The 25,125-nt window shown below is 43.1% G+C and overlaps 2 protein-coding genes and 1 long non-coding RNA gene across 3 annotated transcripts; 2 read left to right on the top strand and 1 right to left on the bottom strand.

Annotated features, from left to right (window-relative positions):
* Positions 1–2,097: 2,097 nt before the first annotated feature.
* Positions 2,098–7,125, bottom strand: LOC125515719. Its single transcript, XR_007287101.1, has 2 exons — positions 6,807–7,125; positions 2,098–2,321 (listed from the first exon to the last, which is right to left on the bottom strand). It is a non-coding gene; the product is annotated as an uncharacterized LOC125515719 (long non-coding RNA).
* On the top strand, positions 2,389–6,177 carry LOC125515715 (tyrosine-sulfated glycopeptide receptor 1-like). Its single transcript, XM_048681225.1, has one exon. The coding sequence runs from the start codon at positions 2,836–2,838 to the stop codon at positions 6,007–6,009; it is 3,174 nt and encodes a 1,057-aa protein (XP_048537182.1). The 5' UTR covers positions 2,389–2,835; the 3' UTR covers positions 6,010–6,177.
* Positions 7,126–9,967: 2,842 nt separating the features above from the next.
* On the top strand, positions 9,968–20,292 carry LOC125515713 (tyrosine-sulfated glycopeptide receptor 1-like). The gene is given in 2 exon segments (XM_048681224.1): positions 9,968–12,571; positions 17,103–20,292. Coding segments are annotated over 2 exon segments (4,746 nt in total). The 5' UTR covers positions 9,968–10,880; the 3' UTR covers positions 20,158–20,292.
* Positions 20,293–25,125: the final 4,833 nt, after the last annotated feature.

Genomic DNA, 25,125 nt, shown 5'->3' with positions numbered 1-25,125 from the left:
GTCACAATCCTCCTTTACCCGGGCTTGCGACCGGTTATGTTGAGACAACATAGGAGGAGTTTCAAAAAAAAAGTAGTCAAAAGTTTCAAAAGAAAATCTTAATTTTGTTGGCATCGAAAATGATCGAGCATGCAAGGAGCGTGTAATTTTCATGATGTTTCCACATTCTAGGAGCCCTAGGCAAAAAATAAATAAATGAATCAAGCCCGACGGTGTACTTTTCAAAGTTTCTTTCACAACCAATTCTTTTGTTTTTTTTTTTCACGATATCCTCAAATGTCAAAAAGTCGCAAATTTTCACAGGCACATCACGCATTCAAGCATCTGAGATGCCAAAAATAGTTCAGAAGTTTACTTTTATTTCTTTTCCTATTTTAAATGATTTTACTGTTCACGACACCGAATCGCTACTTCTGAAGAATGTCCCGTAGTTTGGCGGAGAGCTAGAGATAAAAAAGCGAGACGCGTTTTCAAATCACAGGACGATGAAGAGGACGCGTCGAGCAACTACGCGTCCGCAGCAGCACGTCAAGTGATTTGTCGTGTCTGCACAGTGCAAGCGGCCAAGTGTGAATAGTGAGGTGGCACTACGCAGAAAAACACATGATGGCTTTCTCCTAACGGGAGCCCATGATCTAGCTACATCAACGCGTTCAAAAAGCAACTCAACAGAAAAACGTGTTGAAAATGTAAAAAAGTAAACATCAACGTTTTGAAACACACGCTTGATCCCCGGGCTGCCACGCCACGCCAAATGCTTTGTGTCTTTGATTCCCCGTGTTGTGTTCTTCAGTCGGTACTGTACCTGATGGTACAGATCCTGCACCAGGCAACAAAAATACGCAATGCCAAGACTTCAGTTTCTGAAAAGCCTTAATTATGCCGAGTGCCTGGCACCAAAAATTCAATTATGCCCCCGAGCTCATAAGTATACCTAGATGAATAGTAAAATCCAAAAAAATAGCAAGCATAATAATAATAATAAACTTAATTTGGGCAACAAGCATGTTTGGGTGTTCTTTGTACGCACAAGTTTACGTGAAGAAATGGTATTCCTGGTGTTCTGGGGAAAAAATGGTGCTCCAAAATGCTTTAAAAATGACCTATTTAGCACAGATTTTTTTAGATGGGCATTTTACAGCACTGATCATGAGATTCTGCACATACGTAAAACACTCAAACATCTTGTTAAAAAAATCAGTTTTTTTCTATTTTTCTGGATTTTCTTTTTACTGTTCACAATGGTTCACGAGAAGTTGGGAGCCAAAACTCCATGCCCCTCTGGCACTTGCTATTTTTTTCTCAGTTGGTAGAGAAAACTCGTTAACCGCACATATAATGATCAATGATAGAGTGCATCATCTAGAACATAATAATAATGATACATTACACCTAGCATCATCAATCATCATCAAGAACTGAAATTAAACCGGTACCAGAAAGAAAAATGCTTATCTATTGCTACAAAAATTGTTTGTTTTCTCTCTATATTGCATGTAAACGCTTGTGTCATCATAGACCATAACTTTGTGCAAAATTTAATAATTATCTCAATGTATACAACAGTTGAATCAATATTATGTCCACATAACAGTTGGCATCTGGTAATGTTAATAACTCAATACATAATCTCGATGAGGGGGAACGGACCGCTACCAACTCAGATATTTTTTTAAGATAAAACAGTACAGATTAATACATGGTTCGGTCCAAAAAGACCATGACCATCATCAGAGCCAAGTGATCAACTAGCCTGCCAGCCAGCCCTCACACGTTACCCTGATTACTGAAGTTTGAACCCCTTCCGAATTCAGTTGATAGCCACAAAGCGTCACAGTCCATGGTCCACAATATAATAGTGCGCCAGTGGAGCAGGAGAATCGAAAGCAACAGCAAAGGTAAGCATCAGATGAAGCTCGCGTGATAAGGGTTAGTAAATCAAGAGGATGGAAGAGAGGACATATCACCCAGCAAGTCAACCATCCACCTTGTCCACCAAGCAACAAGATTGCACTCCTTCTTGCCTGGGTTTGTCCACATACGGACTGAGACACCAATGCTTGCTCTGGATCGCAAGCACCTTTCAGAACATTCTGCAAGTCGTTACCCAACTGTTTTTATTTTCCTTTCAGAAACACATCTTCTGAAAGGGGCGCAGCGGTAAAGCTGTTGCCTTGTGAGTTGTTCGAAACAGCCTCTTACAGAAATGTAGGAAAAGGCTGCGTACAATAGGCCCAAAGTTGTCGGACCCTTCCCCGAACGCTGCGCAAGAGGGAGCTACGTCCACCCAGACTGCCCTTTAAACAGATCTTCTCCTTCTCCTGTTCAAAAAAAGGCAAAAGGATACGTGAAGAAGTAATTTTTCTGTCCAAGTGCTAGTGGGAAGAAGTTGGATTTGTTTAGTGAAGCCGGTAAGAGTAGTGATGTCAGGTCTAGTAAATTAAGGCATGCTGATTGATACAATTAAGTAAGGATCCTAAAGTCATGGACGACTACACAGTCTACAAAGCAGTTTTTATTTGTACGGTCGACTATTCAGGACAATTGGGCAATTGACTTTGTCAGTAGATTACAGCAGGCAGCCAATGGCAGAACAGGGAAACGCCAGTGTGAACTAGGAAGCTGCTGGTGAGCTGGTGGCAGTTGTGTAAAATCCAATTTTTATGACCTTGATTTCTTCATGGTGACTACGACTACAAGTGGACAAAACAAAATGAGAGCAAAATCTGCTTCTCTCCTTCCCCATCACACGCTTTCATGACTAGACCACCATTGATGCATCCAGTCAGGGCACAGCTCAAGCTCTTGCTTACATGCTAGTTTCACCAGAAAACCATGCAGACACTCCATTTCTCCAGCAAGACATGCAGCAAGATACTGGGCATACCTTCCCTTGGCCTTGCCCTTGTGCTGCTGTTCTGCTTGGCCCCTCCTACCAGTTGCTGCACCGAGCAGGAGAAGGGCGCCCTTCTCCAGTTCCTCGCCGAGCTCTCACAAGATGGTGGCCTCTCTGCGTCATGGCGGAATGACACGGGTTGCTGCAAGTGGGAAGGGATCACCTGCAGTCAAGATAGGACGGTCATCAATGTCTCGCTGCCTTCGAAGGGCCTTGAGGGGCACATCTCACAATCCCTTGGAAAGCTAACCGGGCTGCAGTACCTTGATCTCTCTGACAACTCGTTGTCTGGTGGTCTGCCGCTGGGATTGGTGTCGTCCAGCAGCATTACTACACTTGATGTTAGCTTTAACCAGCTCAACGGGACACTCCAAGAGCTGCTGTCATCTTCAACCCCTGGCAGGCCTCTGCAGGTACTAAACATCTCAAGCAACTTATTTGCAGGACAGTTTCCATCCTCCACATGGAAAGCAATGGAGAATCTGATCGCACTCAATGCCAGCAATAACAGCTTTACTGGGCAGATACCAACTCAATTATGTAGCACCTTGCCATCCCTCAAGGTGCTTGATCTGTGTTTGAACAAATTCAGTGGCAGCGTACCCCCAGGACTTGGTGATTGCTCCAAGCTAAGAGAGCTCAGGGCTGGGTATAACAACCTCAGTGGAAGACTCCCAGATGAACTATTCAATGCAACCTCGTTGGAATACCTGTCTTTCGCAAACAATGGTTTATATGGAGTTCTTGATAACAAGCGCATAGTCAACCTCAGAAATCTCGTAACCCTTGATCTTGGAGGGAACCAATTCAGTGGAAAGATTCCAGATTATATAGGTCAACTCAAGAGACTGGAGGAGTTCCATTTGAACAACAACAACATGTCAGGGGAGCTGCCATATGCTCTGAGCAACTGCACAAATCTCATAACAATTGACCTCAAGAGCAACAAACTCAGTGGAGAACTTAGCAATGTCAATTTCTCCAACCTGCCCAATCTAAGAACTTTAGATCTTTGGTCCAACAACTTCACCGGTACAGTTCCAGAAAGTATGTACTCATGCACTAACCTGACTGCGCTGCGGCTAGCTAACAACAAATTATATGGGCAGCTCTCATCGAGAATAGGCAATCTGAAGCACCTGTCCTTCTTGTCACTTGGTAAAAACAATTTCACAAACATCGCAAATGCGCTTCAGATCCTTAAGAGCAGCAAGAACCTTACCATCCTGCTTATTTCGTTCAATTTCAAGGGAGAGCTCATGCCAGAGGATGATAGAATTGGTGGTTTTGAGAATCTTCAGGTGTTGGACATGGATGGTTGCCGATTAACTGGAAAAATACCTTTATGGATATCAAGATTAACACAACTGAAGATGTTAATTTTAAGAAGCAATCGACTCACTGGACCAATACCGGACTGGATCAACTCCTTAAGCCGTCTCTTCTATATAGATGTGTCAAACAACACTCTTACAGGAGAAATCCCCTTAACATTCACGGAGATGCCAATGCTAAAATCAACTGACAACACAACTCATTTGGACCCAAGGGTCTTTGAGCTGCCTGTTTATACTGGCCCATCACTTCAATACCGTGTGGTTACATCTTTCCCAACAATGTTGAATCTAAGCAACAACAAATTCACAGGTGTGATCCCCCCACAGATTGGTCAGTTGAACTTGCTTGCTGTACTTGACTTCAGCTTCAACAAGTTATCTGGACAGATCCCCCAATCGATTTGCAACCTCACGAACTTGCAGGTGCTAGAGTTGTCCAGCAACAATCTCACAGGTGCTATCCCAGCTGCATTGAACACCCTGAACTTCCTTTCAGAATTCAACATTTCAAACAATGACCTAGAAGGACCTATTCCAACTGGAGGCCAGTTTAATACATTTCAGAATTCTAGTTTCAATGGGAATCCAAAGCTGTGTGGCTCTATGCTCACTCATAAATGCGGTAAAGATTCAATATCTCCATCCTCCAGAAAAAAACGAGACAAGAAGGCTGTTTTTGCAATTGCATTTGGCGTGTTCTTTGGAGGCATTGCTATTCTTTTGTTGCTGGCACGTCTCCTTGTCTCAATCAGGCAGAAGGGTTTTACAGGAAAAAATAGAAGGGAAAGTAATGGAGATGTTGAAGAACCTTCATTCTACTCCAGTTCAGAACAAACATTAGTTGTGGTGCGTATAGCACAAGGCAAGGGAGTAGAAAACAAGCTCAAATTCGCTGACATTTTGAAAGCTACGAACAACTTTGATAAGGCGAACATCATTGGATGTGGGGGTCATGGATTAGTCTACAAGGCAGAGCTATCTGATGGCTCCAAGCTGGCAATCAAAAAGCTCAATGGTGAAATGTGTCTAATGGAAAGGGAGTTCAGTGCAGAGGTTGATGCACTCTCCAGGGCACAACATGAAAATCTTGTACCACTGTGGGGTTACTGCGTCCAGGGAAACTCAAGGTTTCTCGTATATTCCTACTTGGAGAATGGAAGCCTGGATGATTGGCTCCATAACAGGGATGATGTTAGCTCATTGCTTGACTGGCCTACTCGGCTCAAGATCGCACAAGGAGCAAGCCTGGGCCTTTCTTATATCCATGATGCCTGCAACCCTCAAATTGTCCATCGTGACATCAAATCTGGTAATATCCTACTGGACAAAGAATTTAAAGCTTATGTTGCAGACTTTGGGCTAGCCAGATTGATCCTTCCCAACAACACTCATGTCACAACGGAGCTGGTAGGTACTATGGGTTACATCCCACCCGAGTATGGGCAAGCATGGGTTGCTACGCTGAGAGGTGATATATACAGTTTCGGAGTAGTGCTGCTTGAGCTGCTCACAGGAAGGCGACCTGTTTCGGTATTTTGCACACCAAAAGAACTTGTCCCATGGGTTCTACAGATGAGGTCTGAGGGAAAGCAGATTGAGATCCTGGATCCAACACTTCGAGGAACAGGGTATGAAGAGCAAATGCTGAAGGTGCTTGAAGCCGCTTGCAAGTGTGTTGACCATAATCAATTCAGGAGGCCAACTATCATGGAAGTAGCCTCCTGCCTGTCCAGTATAAACGTTGAGCCAGAGATGCAAAGATCAGCCAACATATAGTGAACTTCAAATGATAGATAATCCTTCATTTTCGTGCACGATGTACTTGCAACTTTTTAGTTCCACTAGAACTACTGCTTCTGATAATCGTATAGTTTGTTCTGTACATAGCCTGACAGACTGCCATTCTGATCTTTGTAAAGTCTTTAAGGAAAGAGTTTTGTAAAATTCATCTTACTTTCAATGTTTGTTTAAGTACTAATATGCTTAAGTCACAAGCATAGGAAAAAGGTATAAACATGTAAAATGATTGTCCTGTTTTCTCAGGGAAGCATTGAAAATGGTTTCCATTCAGATGTTTGCTTCGTATAAGCGGATTTTAGGAGCCGCCGGAGCTGGAGGTGAGTTACCGGAGTATACTTTACAACAAGTGTTTGTTGGTTCAAGTGCCAAATGAAGTGTAATGAGAGAATCTAATGCAACTATAGGCACGCGCATCAGTATTCTAAATATGTTCAACTTTGACGAGCATGGGGCAAAGTATAAACATGTGAAATGGTTATCTTGTTTTCCTAGTGAAGGATTGAGAATGTTTCCCATTCAAGTGCAGAGACTGTGTGCTGTCACTGTTTGCTTCGTACCAGCCGGAGGTGAGTTACCGAATTACTGTGCGTCAAATTTTTGGTTGGTCCATTGTCCAAGCATTGAATGGAAATATGGAATGGAATGAGAATTTGCGAATGCAACACGACTGCCATCTTTGTACTTTGAAATGCACGTCACACAGAACGCATAACAGGCATGCAGTCACAAGCAGAACACAAGAGGGATCGCGATCAGAAGCGCATAGTACGTACCAGTACCACGTCCAAGGATTACACGCGGCCAAGAAACCACCCGCCTCGCCGCCTCGGCACATACGCCCACGCTTCAGAATGCGCCTGCTCCGCGAGTCCACCCGCAGTCCAAGAACCGGCATCCGGGTCGGCATTTCGCCAAACGCCCTGAGCGCACCGGCGCTGAGCACACGAAAGGCCGTCACATTGCGGCGGAGGGGCGAGCATGGGACGGGGCGAGCGTGTAAGCGAGGATGCGGCGCGGGTGTGGCGGCATGCGAGGAGGAGGCCGGAGGCACCTCCGGTGAGCGCGGTGGAGTGGCGACTCGCCGGCAGCCTAGAGCGAAACTGGTGCAAGGGTAGACGGCAGCGTAAATCAGCGGGAACAACGACGAACTAGGATTCTAATTCGTAAATTTATCTTATACTCCGCTGTAGAAGAAAACAGTCGCACGCGCCCTGAAAGTGGGCCTGAAACAGCGGAGAATCAGCAGCATGTGGAGCGTTTATTTTACCACATCTTTGTAAATTGAGGGTTTATTGCCTTCTACCCAAATTTAATTATATACTCTGAATGCTGAATGGTTGCGAAATAAATTCTAATATATCTAGACTTACAAAAGAAATCCACTTAGAAGTAACAGAAGAATTGAAAATGATAATAAGACTGGGCTGCAATATCAGCATCACAAGTATTACAAGACACCAGAGGATCATGAATAGATACAAGGGAACATAAAATGTCCAAATGGAATTTGAAAAAGGGGAAAGAGAAAAACTATATAATGAGAAAAATGTAATTATCATTTTAGCTTGAGACTTAAATAAAAGATATTAGACGTGAATAAATCAACAAGCTATTAATAGGCGTGATCAAAGCAAAAAGACATAAACAGTAGTACTTATGACAAAAGAAGTAGAGAGCCAACATCAATCAACATACAACAACTATTACCACTATCATCTTAAGACCACAAACTACCTATAACACAATTATATATAGATCGTTCAAGGGATATGTTAATAGAACCCAAAGAATAAGTTTATCGACATGCCAAAGCAAAACATTCTTTGTCAATGATAATAAAGTCTTAGGACGGTGCGCTGTGTTAAAAAATTGTCCTGCGTAGGTAGAGCACACTAACTTATCCAGTATAGCAAATCACTAATATAATTGTATTAGATCACTTAGGTTCAGGAGGTCATTAGACTATAAAGCCTGTTGTTAGACATTATAGTTTCACGAAGCTGGTAGTCATGAAATCCAAGCTGTATCCACTATATGATGACACGCCCACAAATTTATAGCAAATATCTTACACATATCTAAGTACAATAAAGGGGCCAAGAAAAGTTTCTTCCTACAATATATATTAGCAATCTTCATGAAATATGTACATATCAAATAAAGAGTTGTCAGTATATATCACTAATATAGCTACATACACCTGATAAATGAATACAAGGTAATATAGAGCGAAAGCAGAACACATCAACATATATTTTCAATTAAGACCGCAAAAATGTAATAATTGTATCAAAAAAATTTAATGCATAGTAGTAGGAGGGAGAAACGGGAGAGACTTATATAAAACCATGTTGTACTTGATTGCTACTCCCTAAAATGGAGACTGAACATTTCCTATCATAATACTCTAATTGGATGTTACAAAAAACATAACACTATACAAGAATCATGTCACATGTCATCCGAATACTATGTATGGTTAGAAAGATAACTAGAAAAGGCACGAATAACAGCGAAAATGAACTTACAAATAAGAATAAGACAGGTTGCACCAACCTGCCAAACCAAAACATTCTACAAAACTGCCACAATAACCAAAGACTGATAGAGCATAACGAAAACACAATTAATTGAAAGAAAGATCCGAACCATAACGCAAACAACGGGAATAATCATCAGCAGACTGGATAAAATAGGAAATAAGAAGAAGAACTGAACAAAAAACGATGAGAAACATAGAAAGAAATAGAGAAAACAAAAAACTAGTGAAAATCGATAAAAAAACAAAGAAAACAAGTGAACAAAGAAACATAAGTTATAACAAAGAAAAAAACAAAGAAATGAGCCTAAGAACAAAAAGAACCGAAAAAAAGAACAAAAGAAAGCGAAAAGAACAAGTAAAAACTGGAGCATGCCGAACATACAGCAAGTGAATCCCTACACTAGTGGCCAGCCCGCTCGCGCCTAACGCGAGAGCTCCTTTCATCTCGCTATAAGCGAGATAACGCTCTCACGGGTAAAAGACACCAGGTCCATATGTGGGGTTTTCCTTTCGTTTTTTCCTTCCTTTTCTTTTTTCATTTTTCTTTTTCTTGCTCTTTTTCTTCTTCTTTTTTCGTTTCTCTTATTTTTCTTCTTTACTTCTTCACTTTTTTGCGAATTTTCTTTTAAAATTCACGAACATATTCTTGTTCATCGAATTCAAAAAATGTTTATCAATGTCAAAAGTCTTCATTGAATTCAAATTTTGTTCATCAGATTTACAAAATGTTCATCAAATTCAAAATTTGTTGAACGAGTTATTTTTATCATCAAATTCGAAATTTGTTCATCAATTTCAAAAAAAAATATCAAATTCTAAATTTGTTCATCAAATTAATATTTATTCATCCATTTTTTGAAATGTTCTTGAAAACAAATTTCTTTCGTCAAGTTCTAAAAATGTACATCGAATTCAAAATTTGTTCAACAAATGTTTCATCATTATTAATAATGGTCATAAAAGATTTTCCATGAAAATAAAATAATGATCATTAAAATTCAAAAGGTTCATTCTTTTGTAGTCACGGTCATTTTTTGAAATCAAGAACTGTTTTTGAATTCAGTGGACATTTTTTTGAATCTGTGAACGTTTTCTGAAATCTCAAAAAAAAAAACAGGGGGCACCTCATGCCCCACATGGAGGGGGGGGGGGAGGGGTGCGCCTGGAGGTCACAGAATAGGAGCCCCTGGTATATGTTTGTTTTTTCACAGTTTTTTTCTTATGCTTTGTTTTCTTTGTTTTTTCAACGGTTTTCCTTGATTTTTCTTATTTATAATTTAGTTCTTGGGTTACTTAGGTTTTTTCTTGCTTTCTTTTACTTTGCTTTGTGTTTCTTTGTCGGTTTTCATTGGGTTTTGCTAACGCATGTCTACTTTTTCTCATGCACGTTGTACATTGTACAAACATGTTTTGAATAGTCTGGTGTCGCCACCATTTCTGTATTGCATGTGGCCAAGTGTGAAATCGTGAGGTGGCACCATGCAGAAACAATAAGACACTCCCTCCAATCCAAAATAAGTACCGTGTTGTTTAGTTCAAAGGGAGTGGTTTTCAGCCAACGAGAGGAGAGATGAGAGAGCGGGCTGTCGCACGATTGCGAAGACCCCGCGCCCATGAGCTAGTAGCTACATCAACATGGTGAAACACAAACGTGTGGCCGGCCTGTTGAGTTGTGTTGTTGCCTTTTCTGCTCCCACGGCAGTTCTTCAGAGTTCAGTCCGCACTGCACCTGAAAATAGCATGTGCGCCACCGCAGAAGAAAACAGAGAGATCAGCGATTCCATAAACACTAACAGGACATCAAGAACGATGCAACGCCACCGCTCAAGTTCGCGAGAGCCTTAATTAAGTAGAGCGGCTGGCACTTGCTATTATTTTTTTCTCAATCACAAGGGGGAAATCATTAACCACACCTATAATGAGCAATGATAGAGTGCAGCATCTAAGAAGCAATAACGACGGTACAGTGCAGCTAGCATCAGCACATCAGCATCCAAGCAATGTGATTCTTAACACCAATTATTCAGCTATAATTGATACTCCTACATGGTTCTTTCCACACGAGCATCGTCAGAGCCAGGTGATGAACCAGCCCGCCATTGCCAGAGCTCACACGCTACCCAGTTTACTTTGAATCCTTTGAATACCTTCAAATTCAGACGATAACCACAAAGCCTTACGGTCCATGGTCCGCAATAGTGAGCCGGTGGAGCCAGGAGAACGGAAAACAACAGCAGACGTATCCATCGGACGAAGCTCGCGTCATATAAGGGGGTAAGTAAAGTAAACGCCTAAAATCAAGAGGATGGAAGAGATAACAGATCACCCAGCAGGTCAACCATCCACCCCGTCCATCAAGCAACAGCATTGCACTTCTTCTTGCCCTCCACTTGGCCATGTCCACACACTGACTTTGACAACGATGATTGCTCTCGAGCACGAGCGCCTTTTCGGAAACGGTCTTTCTTTCCCCTCGTGCTCTTTCATGATTAGACCGCCATTTATGCTTTGTCCAGTCAGGCCACAACATAAGCCCTGGTTCCCATGCTAGTTCCACCACCAATAAACCATGAAGACACACCATTTCTCCAGCAGGGGACACAGCAGGATATTGCACATACCTTCCCTTGCTCTTGTGTTGTTGCTCTGCTTGGTCTCGTCTACGAGTTCCTGCACGGAGCAGGAGAAGGCCTCCCTCCTCCAGCTCCTCGCCGGGCTTTCACAAGACGGCGGCCTCGCTGTCTCCTGGCAGCATGGCACGGATTGCTGCCAGTGGGAAGGCATCACCTGCAGGCAAGATACGACGATCACCGATGTCTTGCTGGCTTCAAAGGGCCTTGAGGGGCACGTCTCAGAGTCCCTTGGGAACCTAACAGGGCTGCGGCACCTTAACCTCTCCCACAACTCACTCTCCGGTGGTCTGCCACTGGAACTGGTATCATCCAGCAGCATCCTTGTCCTTGACATCAGCTATAATCAGTTCAACGGAACACTGCCAGAGCTGTCAGCTTCGACCCCTGCCCGGCCACTCAAGGTACTCAACATCTCAAGCAACTTCTTTACAGGACAGTTCACATCCACCAAATGGAAGGGAATGGAGAATCTGGTCGCGCTCAATGCCAGCAACAACAGATTTACTGGGCAGGTACCAACTCATTTCTGTAACACCTCCCCAGACATCTCTGTGCTTGATCTGTCTTTCAACCGCTTCAGCGGCAGTCTCCCCCAAGGCCTTGGTGATTGTTCAAAGATGATAGAGCTCAGGGCAGGGTACAACGACCTCAGTGGAACTATCCCAGATGAACTCTTCAATGCTACTTCGTTGGAATACCTGTCTCTTTCTAACAATCATTTGCATGGAGTTCTTGAAGACGCACACATATTTAACCTCAGAAATCTGTCTACCCTTGATCTTGGAGGGAACAATCTCAGTGGTAAGGTTCCAGATTCCATAGGCCAGCTCAAGAAATTGCAGGAGCTCCATTTGAACAACAACAATATGTCAGGGGAGCTGCCATCGGCTGTGAGCAATTGCATAAATCTGATAATAATTGACCTCAAGAGCAACAATTTCAGTGGAGAACTTGCCAATGTGAATTTCTCCAACCTGCACAACCTAAAAACTTTAGACCTTCTGTACAACAACTTCACCGGGAAAGTTCCAGAAAGCATATACTCTTGCAGCAATATGACTGCACTGCGGTTATCTGGCAACAAATTACATGGGCAGCTTTCACCACGAATAGGTGACCTGAAGTACCTCACATTCCTGTCACTTGGTAAAAATTCTTTTAAAAACATCACAAATGCACTTCACATCCTTCAGAGCTGCAGGAACCTTACCACCCTGCTTATAGGGCAGAATTTCATAGGAGAGCACATGCCAGAGTTAGAGAAAGTTGAAGGTTTTGAGAAACTTCAGGTTTTGGACATTGGAGGATGCCCATTGTTTGGAAAAATGCCTCTTTGGATATCAAATCTAGCAAATTTAGAGGTGTTAGTCTTATCTAACAATAAACTCACTGGATCAATACCAGCATGGATCAAAGCCCTAAAGCACCTCTTCTATCTAGACGTAAGAAACAACACCCTCACAGGGGAAATTCCAACAATATTGATGGATATGCCAACGCTAATGTCAGAGAATAAAGAAGCTCATTTGGACCCCAGGCTCTTCGAGTTGCCTGTTTATAAGAGCCCATCACTCCAATACCGCATACCCATTGCTTTCCCTAAAGTGCTGGATCTAAGCAACAATAAATTCACCGGTGAGATACCTCTGGAGATTGGTCAGTTGAAAGCTGTCCTTTCACTCAATTTCAGCTTCAACTACTTGACAGGACGGATTCCACAATCAATATGCAATCTAACAAATCTGCTGGTGCTAGACTTGTCCAGCAACAATCTTACAGGTGCAATCCCAGGTGCATTGAATAGTCTGAACTTCCTTTCAGGATTCAACATTTCTAACAATGATCTAGAAGGCCCTATTCCATCCGGAGGGCAGCTTAATACATTTCCAAATTCTAGTTTTGATGGGAATCCAAAGTTGTGTGGCTCTATGCTCACCCACAAATGTGCATCAGCTTCAACACCTCTAGTCTCCCAAAATCAAAGAAATAAGAAGGTTATTTTTGCAATCACATTTAGTGTGTTCTTTGGAGGCATTGCTATTGTTTTGTTGCTGGGGTGTCTCTTTGTCTCAATCAGGATGAAGGGTGTTACAGCAACAAGTCAAAGGGGGAATAATGGAGACGTTGATGCATCTTCATTCTACTCCAGTTCAGAGAAAACATTAGTGGTGATGTGGATGCCACAAGGCAATGGAGAAGACAACAAGATCAACTTTAGTGACATTTTGAAAGCCACGAACAACTTTGACAAGGAAAACATTATTGGATGCGGAGGTTATGGCTTAGTCTACAAGGCAGAACTACCTGATGGCTCCAAGCTGGCAATTAAAAAGCTCCACGATGAAATGTGTCTGATGGAAAGGGAGTTCAGGGCAGAGGTTGATGCACTCTCCATGACACAGCATCAAAATCTCGTACCACTATGGGGTTACTGCATCCAGGGAAACTCAAGGCTGCTCATATATTCCTACATGGAGAATGGCAGCCTAGATGATTGGCTTCATAACAGGGATGATGACGTTAGCTCATGTTTTGACTGGCCAACTCGGCTCAAGATCGCACAAGGAGCAAGCCTGGGACTTTCTTATATCCATGATGTCTGCAAGCCTCAGATTGTCCACCGTGACATCAAATCCAGTAACATCCTACTGGACAAAGAATTTAAAGCTTATGTTGCTGATTTTGGGCTAGCCAGATTGATTGTTCCCAACAGAACTCATGTTACAACTGAGTTGGTCGGCCTATGGGTTACATCCCCCCTGAGTATGGGCAAGCATGGGTTGCTACCTTGAGAGGTGATATATACAGTTTTGGAGTAGTCCTGCTTGAGCTGCTCACTGGAATGCGACCTGTTTCAGTCCTATCTACATCAAAAGAACTTGTCCCATGGGTTCTACAGTTGAGGTCTGAGGGCAAGCAGATTGAGGTCTTGGATCCAACACTTCGAGGAATAGGATACGAAGAGCAAATGCTGAAGGTGGTTGAAATCGCTTGCAAGTGTGTCAATCATAATCAATTCAGGAGGCCAGCTATGATGGAAGTAGCCTCCTGCCTGGCCAGTATAGACGATGACCAACAGATGCAAAGAACAGCCAAGATAGAAGGAACAACACATGATAGATAATGTATTTTCGTGCACAATGTACATGTACTTTCTTAGTTTCATACAACTACTACTTCTGATAATCTTAGAGATTTATGTTTGTACTCTGTACAGAGCCGCGCAGGTTGCCATTTTCAGCTTTATACGTTCTTCTTTAAGGAAAGATTTTTATAAAATCCATCATCCTTTAATATTATTTTTGCGAGGACCTTTGGATGTCCCTCTATATACGTATTATACTATATGTTTTATGTTTCACAAGCATGAGACAAAGTATAAACATGTGAAATGACCATCTTGTTTTGTCACTGAAAGATTGAAAGTGGTTTCAATTCAAGTTCTTTGAGCTGTTTGCTTTGGATCAGCGGTTTTAAAAAGCACCAGAGTTGGAGGTGAACTGCCGAGCTACTAGACTAGATACAGCAAATGCTTGGTTGGTCCAAGCGTCAAACAAAAGGGGTGAGAATTTGAGAATGCAATTGCAGAAAGTAGCTACTAGCAGAACAAGAGAGGCGTGGCTAAAAAAAACACCTGCCTTGCATCGCAGCTTCAGAATGCCGGAGGATTCAGGGGCGAAGAAACCACCTGCCTTGCATCGCAGCTCGCTCCTCCGGCATATACAAATAGGCCTGGAAACGCGTCCCAGGCCTGACCTACGAGCCCGATCCAGCTTCTCGAGGGCAACCCTCGCGGCGGTTCAGAGAAACCGCCGCATCCGGGTCGGCATTCTGCCGAACGGCCTGAGCGCGCTGCTGCCGAGGCGGCCTGCGCTGGGCACGAAAGGCCGGCATTGAGTCAGAGGGGTAGATGCCAGCGTGCGCGTGGAAGCAAGGGCGCGGCGCGAGTACGGGGGCATGCGAGAGAAGGAAGGAAGGGCGAGCGATGGCGATAGAGCGGGGAAAGCGAAGCCCGTGGAGAGGTTTATACGGCCTTGGGGCTTTGCTACGTCCGTGTGTTTTCACTTTTCAGCCGCGCTATATGCCTCAACGGCTCCATAGTTATTACAGTCAATAAAGGGGAAATGGAGCACCCCGGATGCCACGCACCGCTATATGAAAAATAGCATTTGAAAAATATCAAAATATTTAAAAAATTCTGAGACTTTGGGATATCAAACCTGGGTGTTCATTGTACACCCGTATTTATTTTCGTGGGGAATGGATGCCCGTGATATTCGCGGCGCAGGAATTACGGTCCGACATATGATACAACCAATTTTTTCCTCTATACATATGATTCTTTTTCTCTTTTTTACTAACATGACCACGGGCACCAATTCCTCATGAAATTGAACACGGGTGCACAACGGACACCTAGATTTCACATCCCAAAATTCAGAAAATTTTGAAATTTTCTAATGTGTTTTCTAATGCTATATTCATATAATGGTGTGTGGCATCAGAGAGCCAGAAATCCTCTTCCTGTAATAAAGTTCTCTCTTTCTCTCTCTCTCTCTCTCTCTCTCTCTCTCCTAGAATGCATTTGTAACTTATTTAACAAAAGCAAAAATCCCATTTGGCTCCTAAGTACGGGCCAGTTCTTTTGGGCGATTCTTCCAAGCTTTTTTCAGAATCGTCACTTCATTTCAATGACTATTATAATTCAAACGGCAATTTTTTCGACAGCTACGATTTTCAAATGGTTATAATTCCAAGTATATACTTGGAATTCGACGCCTCCTTCATCCAGCAAGGACGAACTCATTCTTGCGTCATTCGCAGACCGCGAGGAGCATGAGCAGGTCAATGCTCGACTCCATGGTGGCTCCAAGCCAAGGCGTCGGACAAACAATCGCGGGAGAAATGTCGCGTATGCATGCTACACCGTGGTGGAAAGACTATTTTCTCACCTGCTCCTGTCAGCCCCAGTATCTGCATATAATAATAGTAAAACAATCCAAGCTGCGGCTTCTCAGCCTCCAGCGGTAGCGCCGGCGGCTTGCCCCGGCGGAGACCGCCCTGCAATGTCACCCATCACAACACCAGCCTCTCTGCCTCTAGCTCCAGCGCCAGCTGCTCAAGCTCGCCGTCGCCGCATCGCCATGCGCGTCGTCGCCGTTGTGCGCAAGCATCGGAACCAAGGGCCGTTGGCAAGCCTCACACGCCACCCCAGTTTACTGTCAAATTTGAACGGCTTCAGAATTCAGATAATGGCCACAGAGCGTCACAGTCCATGGTCCACAATAGTGTGCCAGTGGAGCCGGGAGGACGGAAACACAAGCAGATGTATCCATCAGACAGAGCACGTGTGATAAGGTCAAGAGGATGGAAGAGACCAAAGATCGCCCGCCCCGCCCCGCCCCGCCACAGGCTGACCGAGACGCAGATGATTCCTCTCGATCGCGCCCACCTTTCGGTATGATCTCCCCATGAACTATCTCTGCAAATCTCCACCAACCGTTTCTTTTTGAATGCGTGGCGTTTCCTGTTCACAAAAGGGTGCATGCATCAAGAAGTGATCAGAGAAATAATCTATGGCACGTGGTAAAAATTCTATAAGGATTGAGTCAGAAATAGTAGACGGCTACAAAAGAAAGATTTTGCACGGTCAGAGTCTGAACCAGCCGTTTTTCCTTTGTGCTGACTACGACTGCAAGGAGCACAACACCTTCTTCTTTCCCGTCAAGCTCTTCAATGATTAGACAGCCATTGATGCTCAGATTTCCAGGCTAGTTTCACCAGAAAACCATGCAGACGCTCCAGTTTTCAAACAAGACACAGAGCAAGAAATTGCACGTGCCTTCATTTGCCCTTGCCCTTGTGCTGCTCATCTCCTTGGCCTCTCTCACCAGCTCCTGCAGCGAGCAGGAGAGGGGCTCCCTTCTCCAGTTCCTCGCCGGGCTCTTGCAAGACGGTGGACTCGCTGCTTCATGGCAGAACGGCACGGATTGCTGCAAGTGGGAAGGGATCACCTGCAGGCAAGATAGGACGGTCACCCATGTCTTGCTGCCTTTTAAGGGTCTCGAGGGGAACATCTCACGGTCCCTTGGGATCCTCGACAGGCTGCAGCACCTTGATCTCTCTCACAACTCGCTGTCCGGTGCTCTGCCGTTGGAATTGGTGTCGTCCAGCAGCATCAAAATCCTTGATGTCAGCTTTAACCAGCTCAATGGAACACTCCACGAGTTGCCTTCTTCGGCCCCTCCCCGACCTCTCCAGGTACTGGACATCTCAAGCAACTTATTTGCAGGACACTTTCCATCCATCACGACGGAGAATCTGGTCACACTCAATGCCAGCAATAACAGCTTTACTGGGCAGATACCAACTCAACTCTGTAGTACCTCACCATCCCTCACTGTGCTTGAACTGTGTTTCAACGAATTCAGTGGCAGCATCCCCCCAAGTCTTGGTAATTGCTCCAGGCTGAGAGTGCTCGGGGCTGGATACAACAACCTCAGTGGAGTAATCCCAAATGAACTCTTCTACACAACATCATTGGAGTACCTGTCATTTCCTAACAACGATTTACATGGAGCTATCGATGGTACAAACATAACCAACCTCAGAAATCTTGTAACCCTTGATCTTGGAAGGAACAGCTTCAGCGGCAAGATTCCAGTTTCTATAGGACAGCTCAAGAAATTGGAGGAGCTCCGTTTGGACGACAACAACATGTCAGGGGAGCTGCCATCTGCTCTGAGCAACTGCACAAATCTGATAACAGTTGACCTCAAGAGCAATAATTTCAGCGGAGAACTTACAAAGGTCAATTTTTCCCACCTTCCCAATCTAAGAACATTAGATGTTTTCTTGAACAACTTCAGCGGCACAATTCCAGATAGCATATACTCTTGCAGCAATCTGACAGCACTGCGGCTAGCTGGCAACAATTTATCTGGGCAGCTTTCTCCACAAATAGCCAATCTGAAGTACCTCACCTTCATGTCACTTACTGACAATTCTTTCAAAAATATCACAAATGCACTTCACATCCTTAAGAGATGCAAGAACCTCACCACCCTGCTTATTGCACTCAACTTCAGGGGAGAGATCATGCCAAAGGATGACAAAATTGATGGTTTTGAGAATCTTCAGGTTTTGGGTATGGGAGGATGCGAATTGTCTGGCCAAATACCACACTGGATATCAAAGCTAGGAAATTTACAAATATTAGTATTGTCTGACAATCGGCTCAATGGGTCAATACCAGCCTGGATCAAAACCCTAAGCAACCTGTTCTATCTGGACATATCAAACAATAGCTTCACCGGGAGGATTCCAACAGCAATTATGGATATGCCAATGCTGAAGTCAGAGAAGAGTAAAGCCCATTTAGACCCAAGGGTATTTGAGCTACCTGTTTATAGTAGTCCATCACGACAATACCGTGTACCCACTGCTTTGCCTAAAGTCCTGGATCTAAGCAAGAACAAATTCACTGGTGTGATCCCCCTGGAGATCGGTCAGATGAAAGCCCTTCTTTCACTCAATTTCAGCTTCAACCACTTGACAGGACACATCCCACAATCAATATGCAATCTCACAAAACTGCAGGTGTTGGACTTGTCGGCCAACAATCTGACAGGTGAAATCCCAGCTGCATTAAACAGCCTGCACTTTCTTTCAGCATTCAACATTTCGAACAATGACCTCAAAGGGCCTATTCCATCTGGAGGCCAGTTTAATACATTTCAGAATTCTAGCTTCGACGGGAATCCGGAGCTCTGTGGTTCTGTACTCGCTCATAAATGTGGTTCAGCTTCAACCCCTCTAATCTCCCCAAAACAACGAAATAAGAAGGCCATTTTTGGAATTGCATTTGGTGTGTTCTTTGGAGGCATTGCTATTCTTTTGTTGCTGGGGCGTCTCTTTGTCTCAATCAGGATGAAGGGTGTTACAGCAACAAGTCAAAGGGGGAATAATGGAGACGTTGATGCATCTTCATTTTACTCCAGTTCAGAGAAAACATTAGTAGTGATGTGGATGCCACAAGGCAATGGAGAAGAAAACAAGCTCAAATTCAGTGACATTTTGAAAGCCACGAACAACTTTGATAAGGAAAACATTATTGGATGCGGAGGTTATGGATTAGTCTACAAGGCAGAACTACCTGATGGCTCCAAGGTGGCAATTAAAAAGCTCCATGATGAAATGTGTCTGATGGAAAGGGAGTTCAGGGCAGAGGTTGATGCACTCTCCACGACACAACATCAAAATCTTGTACCACTATGGGGTTACTGCATCCAGGGAAACTCAAGGCTCCTCATATATTCCTACATGGAGAATGGCAGCCTAGATGATTGGCTTCATAACAGGGATGATGATGTTAGCTCATGTTTTGACTGGCCAACTTGGCTCAAGATCGCACAAGGAGCAAGCCTGGGACTTTCTTATATCCATGAAGTCTGCAACCCTCAAATTGTCCATCGAGACATCAAATGCAGTAATATCCTACTGGACAAAGAATTTAAAGCTTATGTTGCAGATTTTGGGCTAGCCAGATTGATCCTTTCCAACAAAACTCATGTCACAACTGAGCTAGTCGGCACGATGGGTTACATTCCCCCGGAGTATGGGCAGGCATGGGTTGCTACATTGAGAGGCGACATCTACAGTTTCGGAGTAGTCTTGCTTGAGCTGCTTACTGGAATGCGGCCTCTTCCAATCCTATCCACATCAAAAGAACTTGTCCCATGGGTGCTGGAGATGAGGTCTGAGGGAAAGCAGGCTGAGGTCCTGGATCCAACCATTCGAGGCACAGGAAATGAAGAGCAAATGCTGAAGGTGCTTGAAGTCGCTTGCAAATGTGTCAACCACAATCAATTCATGAGGCCAACGATCATGGATGTAGTCTCTTGCCTGGCCAGTATAGACGCTGAGCACAGATGCAAAGATCAGTCATGATACAATGAACTACACACTATATAATCTTGTATTCTCATGCATGGTGTACTTGTAAGTTGTAACTTTATAGTTTCAGTAGGACTACTACTTCTGATAAACCTACAGTTTGTTTTTCACTTTGTACAGAGCCTAACAGATAGCCATTTGTCTTTTACTTTGTACAGAGCCTAACAGATAGCCATTTGTCTTTTACTTTGTACAGAGCCTAACAGATAGCCATTTGTCTTTTACTTTGTACAGAGCCAAACAGATTGCCATTTTGAGCTATACGTACTTCTTCAAGGAAAGATCTTTGTAAAATTCATCACCCTTTAGATGTGTTCTGTTTTCTTCTGCAAGAACCTTTAGATGTTTCTCGAACTTATTATACTCCTATGAATTTAAGTTTCACAAGCATGGACAACGTATACACATGTGAAATGACCATCTTGTTTTAGCTGTGAAAGATTGAAAATGGTTTCCATTCAAGTGCAGATGCCATGTAACGCCAGCTGTTTTTACATACCACCGGAGTTGGCGGTGAATCGCCGAATTACTAGCTACAGAAACTGTTTTTTTTTGTGGGAACCTTTAAATGTTTCTCGAAGTATTATATATGCTTAAGTTTCACAAGCATGGATACACATGTGAAATGACTATCTTTTTTTTATCCGTGGAAGGTTGAAAATGGACTCCATTCAAGTGCCTTTATCATGTGCTGTCAGCAGTAGTTTGCTTCGTATCAGCTGTTTTTACATGCCATCAGAGTTTGCGGTGAATTACCGAATTACTAGCTATGGCAATGTTTGGTTGGTCCAAGATTCAAATGAATTGACCAGGAAATTGAGGATCTAATGCAACTGCCATGGTCAAAATGTATACAAGTCGAATGGAGTGGAATGAGAAATTGAGAATCTAATAATACGGCTAGCTTCTGAAACACATATAACTCAGCAGGCACAAGCGGTATTTCGACACTGGCAGAACACGAGAGGAATGGCGGTCAGAAGCACCAACAACGTACCATGTCCAAGGACTGACGCGGCCGAAAACCCACCAGCACACACAAAGACGCGTCAGAACGCGTCCCAAGCTTGGTCTGTGAGCCCGAATCAGCTTCGCGATGGCCACCGCAACGGTTTACGAACCGCCATCCGGGTCGGCATTCCGCCGAACGGCCAGAGCGCGCTGCTGCCCCGGCGACAGGCGCTGGGCGTGGATGGCTGGCGCTGTATCGGGGGGATATAGATGGCGGCGCACGCGTGGAACAGAACCGGCGTGGTAGCGAGGATGCGTCGCGGGTACGGGAGGAGGAGAGGGCACTTCCGGTGAGAGTAGCCGACGCAACGGAGTGGCGACTCGCCGGGAGCGAAGAGCGATGGCGTCAGAGCCGCGAAAGGACAGAGAGCTTCTCCCGCTAGTCCCTTTCTTAAAATTTGGTTCCCTTTTTAGCCTCAAAAATCATTTTCTTCTTTATTTAACACTCAAACTTCATTTTATGCTTTATGTAACACTTCTATCCATTTTTCCATCCAAAGGTATTAACTAGCACATGCAAAGACAATTTTGCCCCTGATAATAGTATCTCACCAGAAAAGAATGGAGAAGGCCAGAAGGGGCATGAACGAACAAAAAAAATAAGGAGAATCCGCGCTCTTGCCTCTTTGCTTTTTTCCTTTCCTTCCTTCCTTCCAATTCAGTCCGCTCTTTCCTTCCACCATCGCCAAACCTGCCACGTATTGCAGCTCGGTCCGTGAGAGGCTGGCACGGCATGCATCAAGTTCTGTGTCCCCTACGATAGCCTCTTCCTCCTCACCGCGGGTTGGGGCGGGCGAGGGACCCGCGGTGGTGTACCACGAGCGCACGACGCTGATCCAGGTCAGAGTAGGCTGGAATTACCCGTGCCATCCCCCTGCCATCCCTCCCAAGCCATAGGTTGTATCTTCCTCCGGTGCGCCGAGGCCGCTGCCATCTCCCGTGCACAGCGGCGCCAAGGCCATCGGCCGTATCCGTCCATCCGTGCATCAAGGCCGATACGAGGTGGTCGTCAACTGGGGCTTCCCCTGCGTTGCTGGAGCTGGCCATGGGCTGTTGTACGCCGGCGCCCGTTCCGGAATGATGTACGACTATGTCAACTACAGTCACCACATCTTCCACATGTACATGCTCGTCGGGATCCTATTTTCATGCAATGACGTGCACACATCCATCCGGTGTGTGTATAGTATATAAACATGCATGCAGCCATGCAGGGACTCGACCAACTAATAAACTGGCTAACAAACATACTACATGTGTCACCATGACACGACTAATTACTAGTAGTACTAATGCATGCAGCCAAGACTAGAACCAACAGATAGAAGTTATCAGAAGCTTAATGTGTACAAATTAATATGCTACAGTAGAGGTGAATGAATTCATCACTGTTCCACTCATCATCATCATATTATTATTATTACTCATATAAGTACCTTTTTGTTTACTTATTCAAGCATGAAAAGAAAATATCACATTACCTTTGTGTTTGCATGTAAATAATCTGTTCACATACTATACTAGGGGTAAAGCAGTCTTTTTAGGTCAGACTTAACACCGTTAATAGCTAAAACTGACGGGAGTGTCACATAAAGAACAAATTGAAGTTTGAGTGTCAAAAAGGGAAGAAAATAAAATTTTGGACCAAAAAGGGAACCAAATTTTAAAAGAGGGCCAAATAAGGAATTCTCTCATGGTTGCGCCGCCGAGAGCGAAAGCAGGAGCACGCTCGCGTGGGCCAGCCCAACGCGCATTTTTGAAAGTTCATGACTTTGAAAAAAAAATCATTGATTCTGAAAAAATAATCACAAATTTGAAAAAAGATCATCGAATTTTTTCTAAATCACTGATTTTGAAAAATCTTCATAAATTCAGAAAAGGTATGTGGACTTGAAAACGTTCATTTGTTCAAAAAAGGTTCACAGATTTGCACAAAAGTTCGTGGATTTGAAAAAAGCCCAGTGGTTTTAAAAAAGGGTTCACATATTTTTTTAAAGTTCAAGAGTTTAAAAATATTTTTGAATTCAAAAAATTTCACACATTTAAAAAAATAAAAAGGACAAAAGTGAAGAAAATAAAAATAAAAAGAAACAAAACCATTGAGAAAACCAAAAAATGAACAAAAAAGGGAGGGCAGCTTCTAGAAGATTGCAAACCGGGGCAGGGACGCTTCGCGTTGGTGCTTTATACAAGACGGCCAATAAATAATCTATCGAGTGGAGGGGTGTGTGCATGTTTGTACAAATGGCTTTAAACTTCACCTGAAGCGTTAAACAGGAGTTGGTGAAAAGGAAACCTCTTTTCACTAGTAAGTGTGCACGTGTAACACATGTCTATTTAAACTAATAAATGTATATATGTAACACGCGTTTATTTAGATTAACACACTATACTAAACTTAATACAAGACAATTTATTCATAAATTTGAATTTTCCCTATAAAATACACAATCCCTTATTCCCTACTCGTACAAACAATTTAAAATATCGTTTCTCCTTAATCAACGTATCTCCTGTATTAAAAGACCACCCATTGTTCCCAATGTATAAAACTCAAAATTATTTAGAAGATTCATCATGATTCTTCATATGCACACATTTATGCAAGTATAATCACACATGAAAATGTCACTTAGGACAAGCTAAGAAACCGTTTCAGTGCCAACAAACTCCAGTCAAGAATTATTATTACAATTGAGTGTCAACCACAATAGTGGGAAGAGACCTCTATGGTTTGTTGAAAAAATGAAGCCATTGTCAGATAGAGAAGTGTAGAGATGTCTTGATTGCATAGAATCAGCTGTGAAACAAGACAAAAAAATGCTAGTTGGACCATCTGATTCTACTATTGCACACAAATATCGTAATGTCTGAAAGCAAGAAAAATGGCTTACTTTATTATGAAAATAGAACATGTAAACCAAATAAAAATTACAGTGATAAATTGCATAATTATACTTATTATTCACTGGACAAAAGCATTAATACGACAACTTGGAACAGTTACTTGAGTACTACACATTTTTTTAAGGGCTCAACATTCTAAAATTTTGACAATATAACAAATATCCTCTCAGTTTATAGTAATAATGATACGAAGATAAATAATTTGGAAATGGTCTTCAACATGCGAAGCATACCACTTGTAAGAATAACAGTGGCGAAAAAAGCCAACAAATGCCGGTTTAGAAAAAAAAACTGCAGACATGCTTCCAATTTTAGCAACTCTAGTGGATAAAACACACCTTACCTCTCAAGTCAGGAAATAGTCAAATGAAAAAATGTACTTCTTATAAGTAGTAGAGATGAACTTATAAGGATCATGATTCAAGATATTTGGAGAAACATGGTTGGTCTCTCTGTATGATGCGAACTCGTCACCTCTACTAAAGTGGTCATGCGTAGTATGTAATGTAGAGTGCAATAATGAAATAAAATAAATGATATGAGAATTTACCATGACCACAAAATATCCTACGTTCGTCATCATCATAATCAACATGCATTTTTTGCTTCTCTTGTATGTGGTTCAAGTTTTCTATCAGGAAAACATGTTAACTCAACTGTAGATAAGGACGGTATGAAATTGCTCATGTAAAATTACAATTGCCATGTATCTGCTAGACAAACAAATACACTTATGCAAACTTCAGGTTTTTTTAGTAAAACTTATGCGAACTTTATTTTTTTTCACTAAAACTTATGCAAACTTCTGGGTTTTTTTTCACGTAATTTCATGACTGCAAGTAAGGTCTTGGTTCAGCGAATTTGTCTGTGAGTTCACTATGTAGTCGTGAGTTGGTCATGTAATAACCAGTAGTCAGTACTTAAAAAAACAGGGATGTCTATTGCAGGTACGCGAAAATCAGTGAAAAAATAAAGAAAGAAAGAAGGCATTGGTTGCCTGAAACCCAACTGTGTGTGCTTCAGCGCGCCTCTGTTTCTTATTGC

The sequence above is a fragment of the Triticum urartu genome, chromosome 6 (assembly GCF_003073215.2).
Source record: "Triticum urartu cultivar G1812 chromosome 6, Tu2.1, whole genome shotgun sequence".
NCBI lineage: Eukaryota > Viridiplantae > Streptophyta > Magnoliopsida > Poales > Poaceae > Triticum > Triticum urartu.
This window is presented reverse-complemented; position numbering and strand designations above follow the sequence as displayed.

What these genes read in the sequence shown, in the direction of transcription:
- LOC125515715 (XM_048681225.1), top strand. Translation starts at nt 2,836, where the DNA reads ATGCAGACACTCCATTTCTCCAGCAAGACATGCAGCAAGATACTGGGC.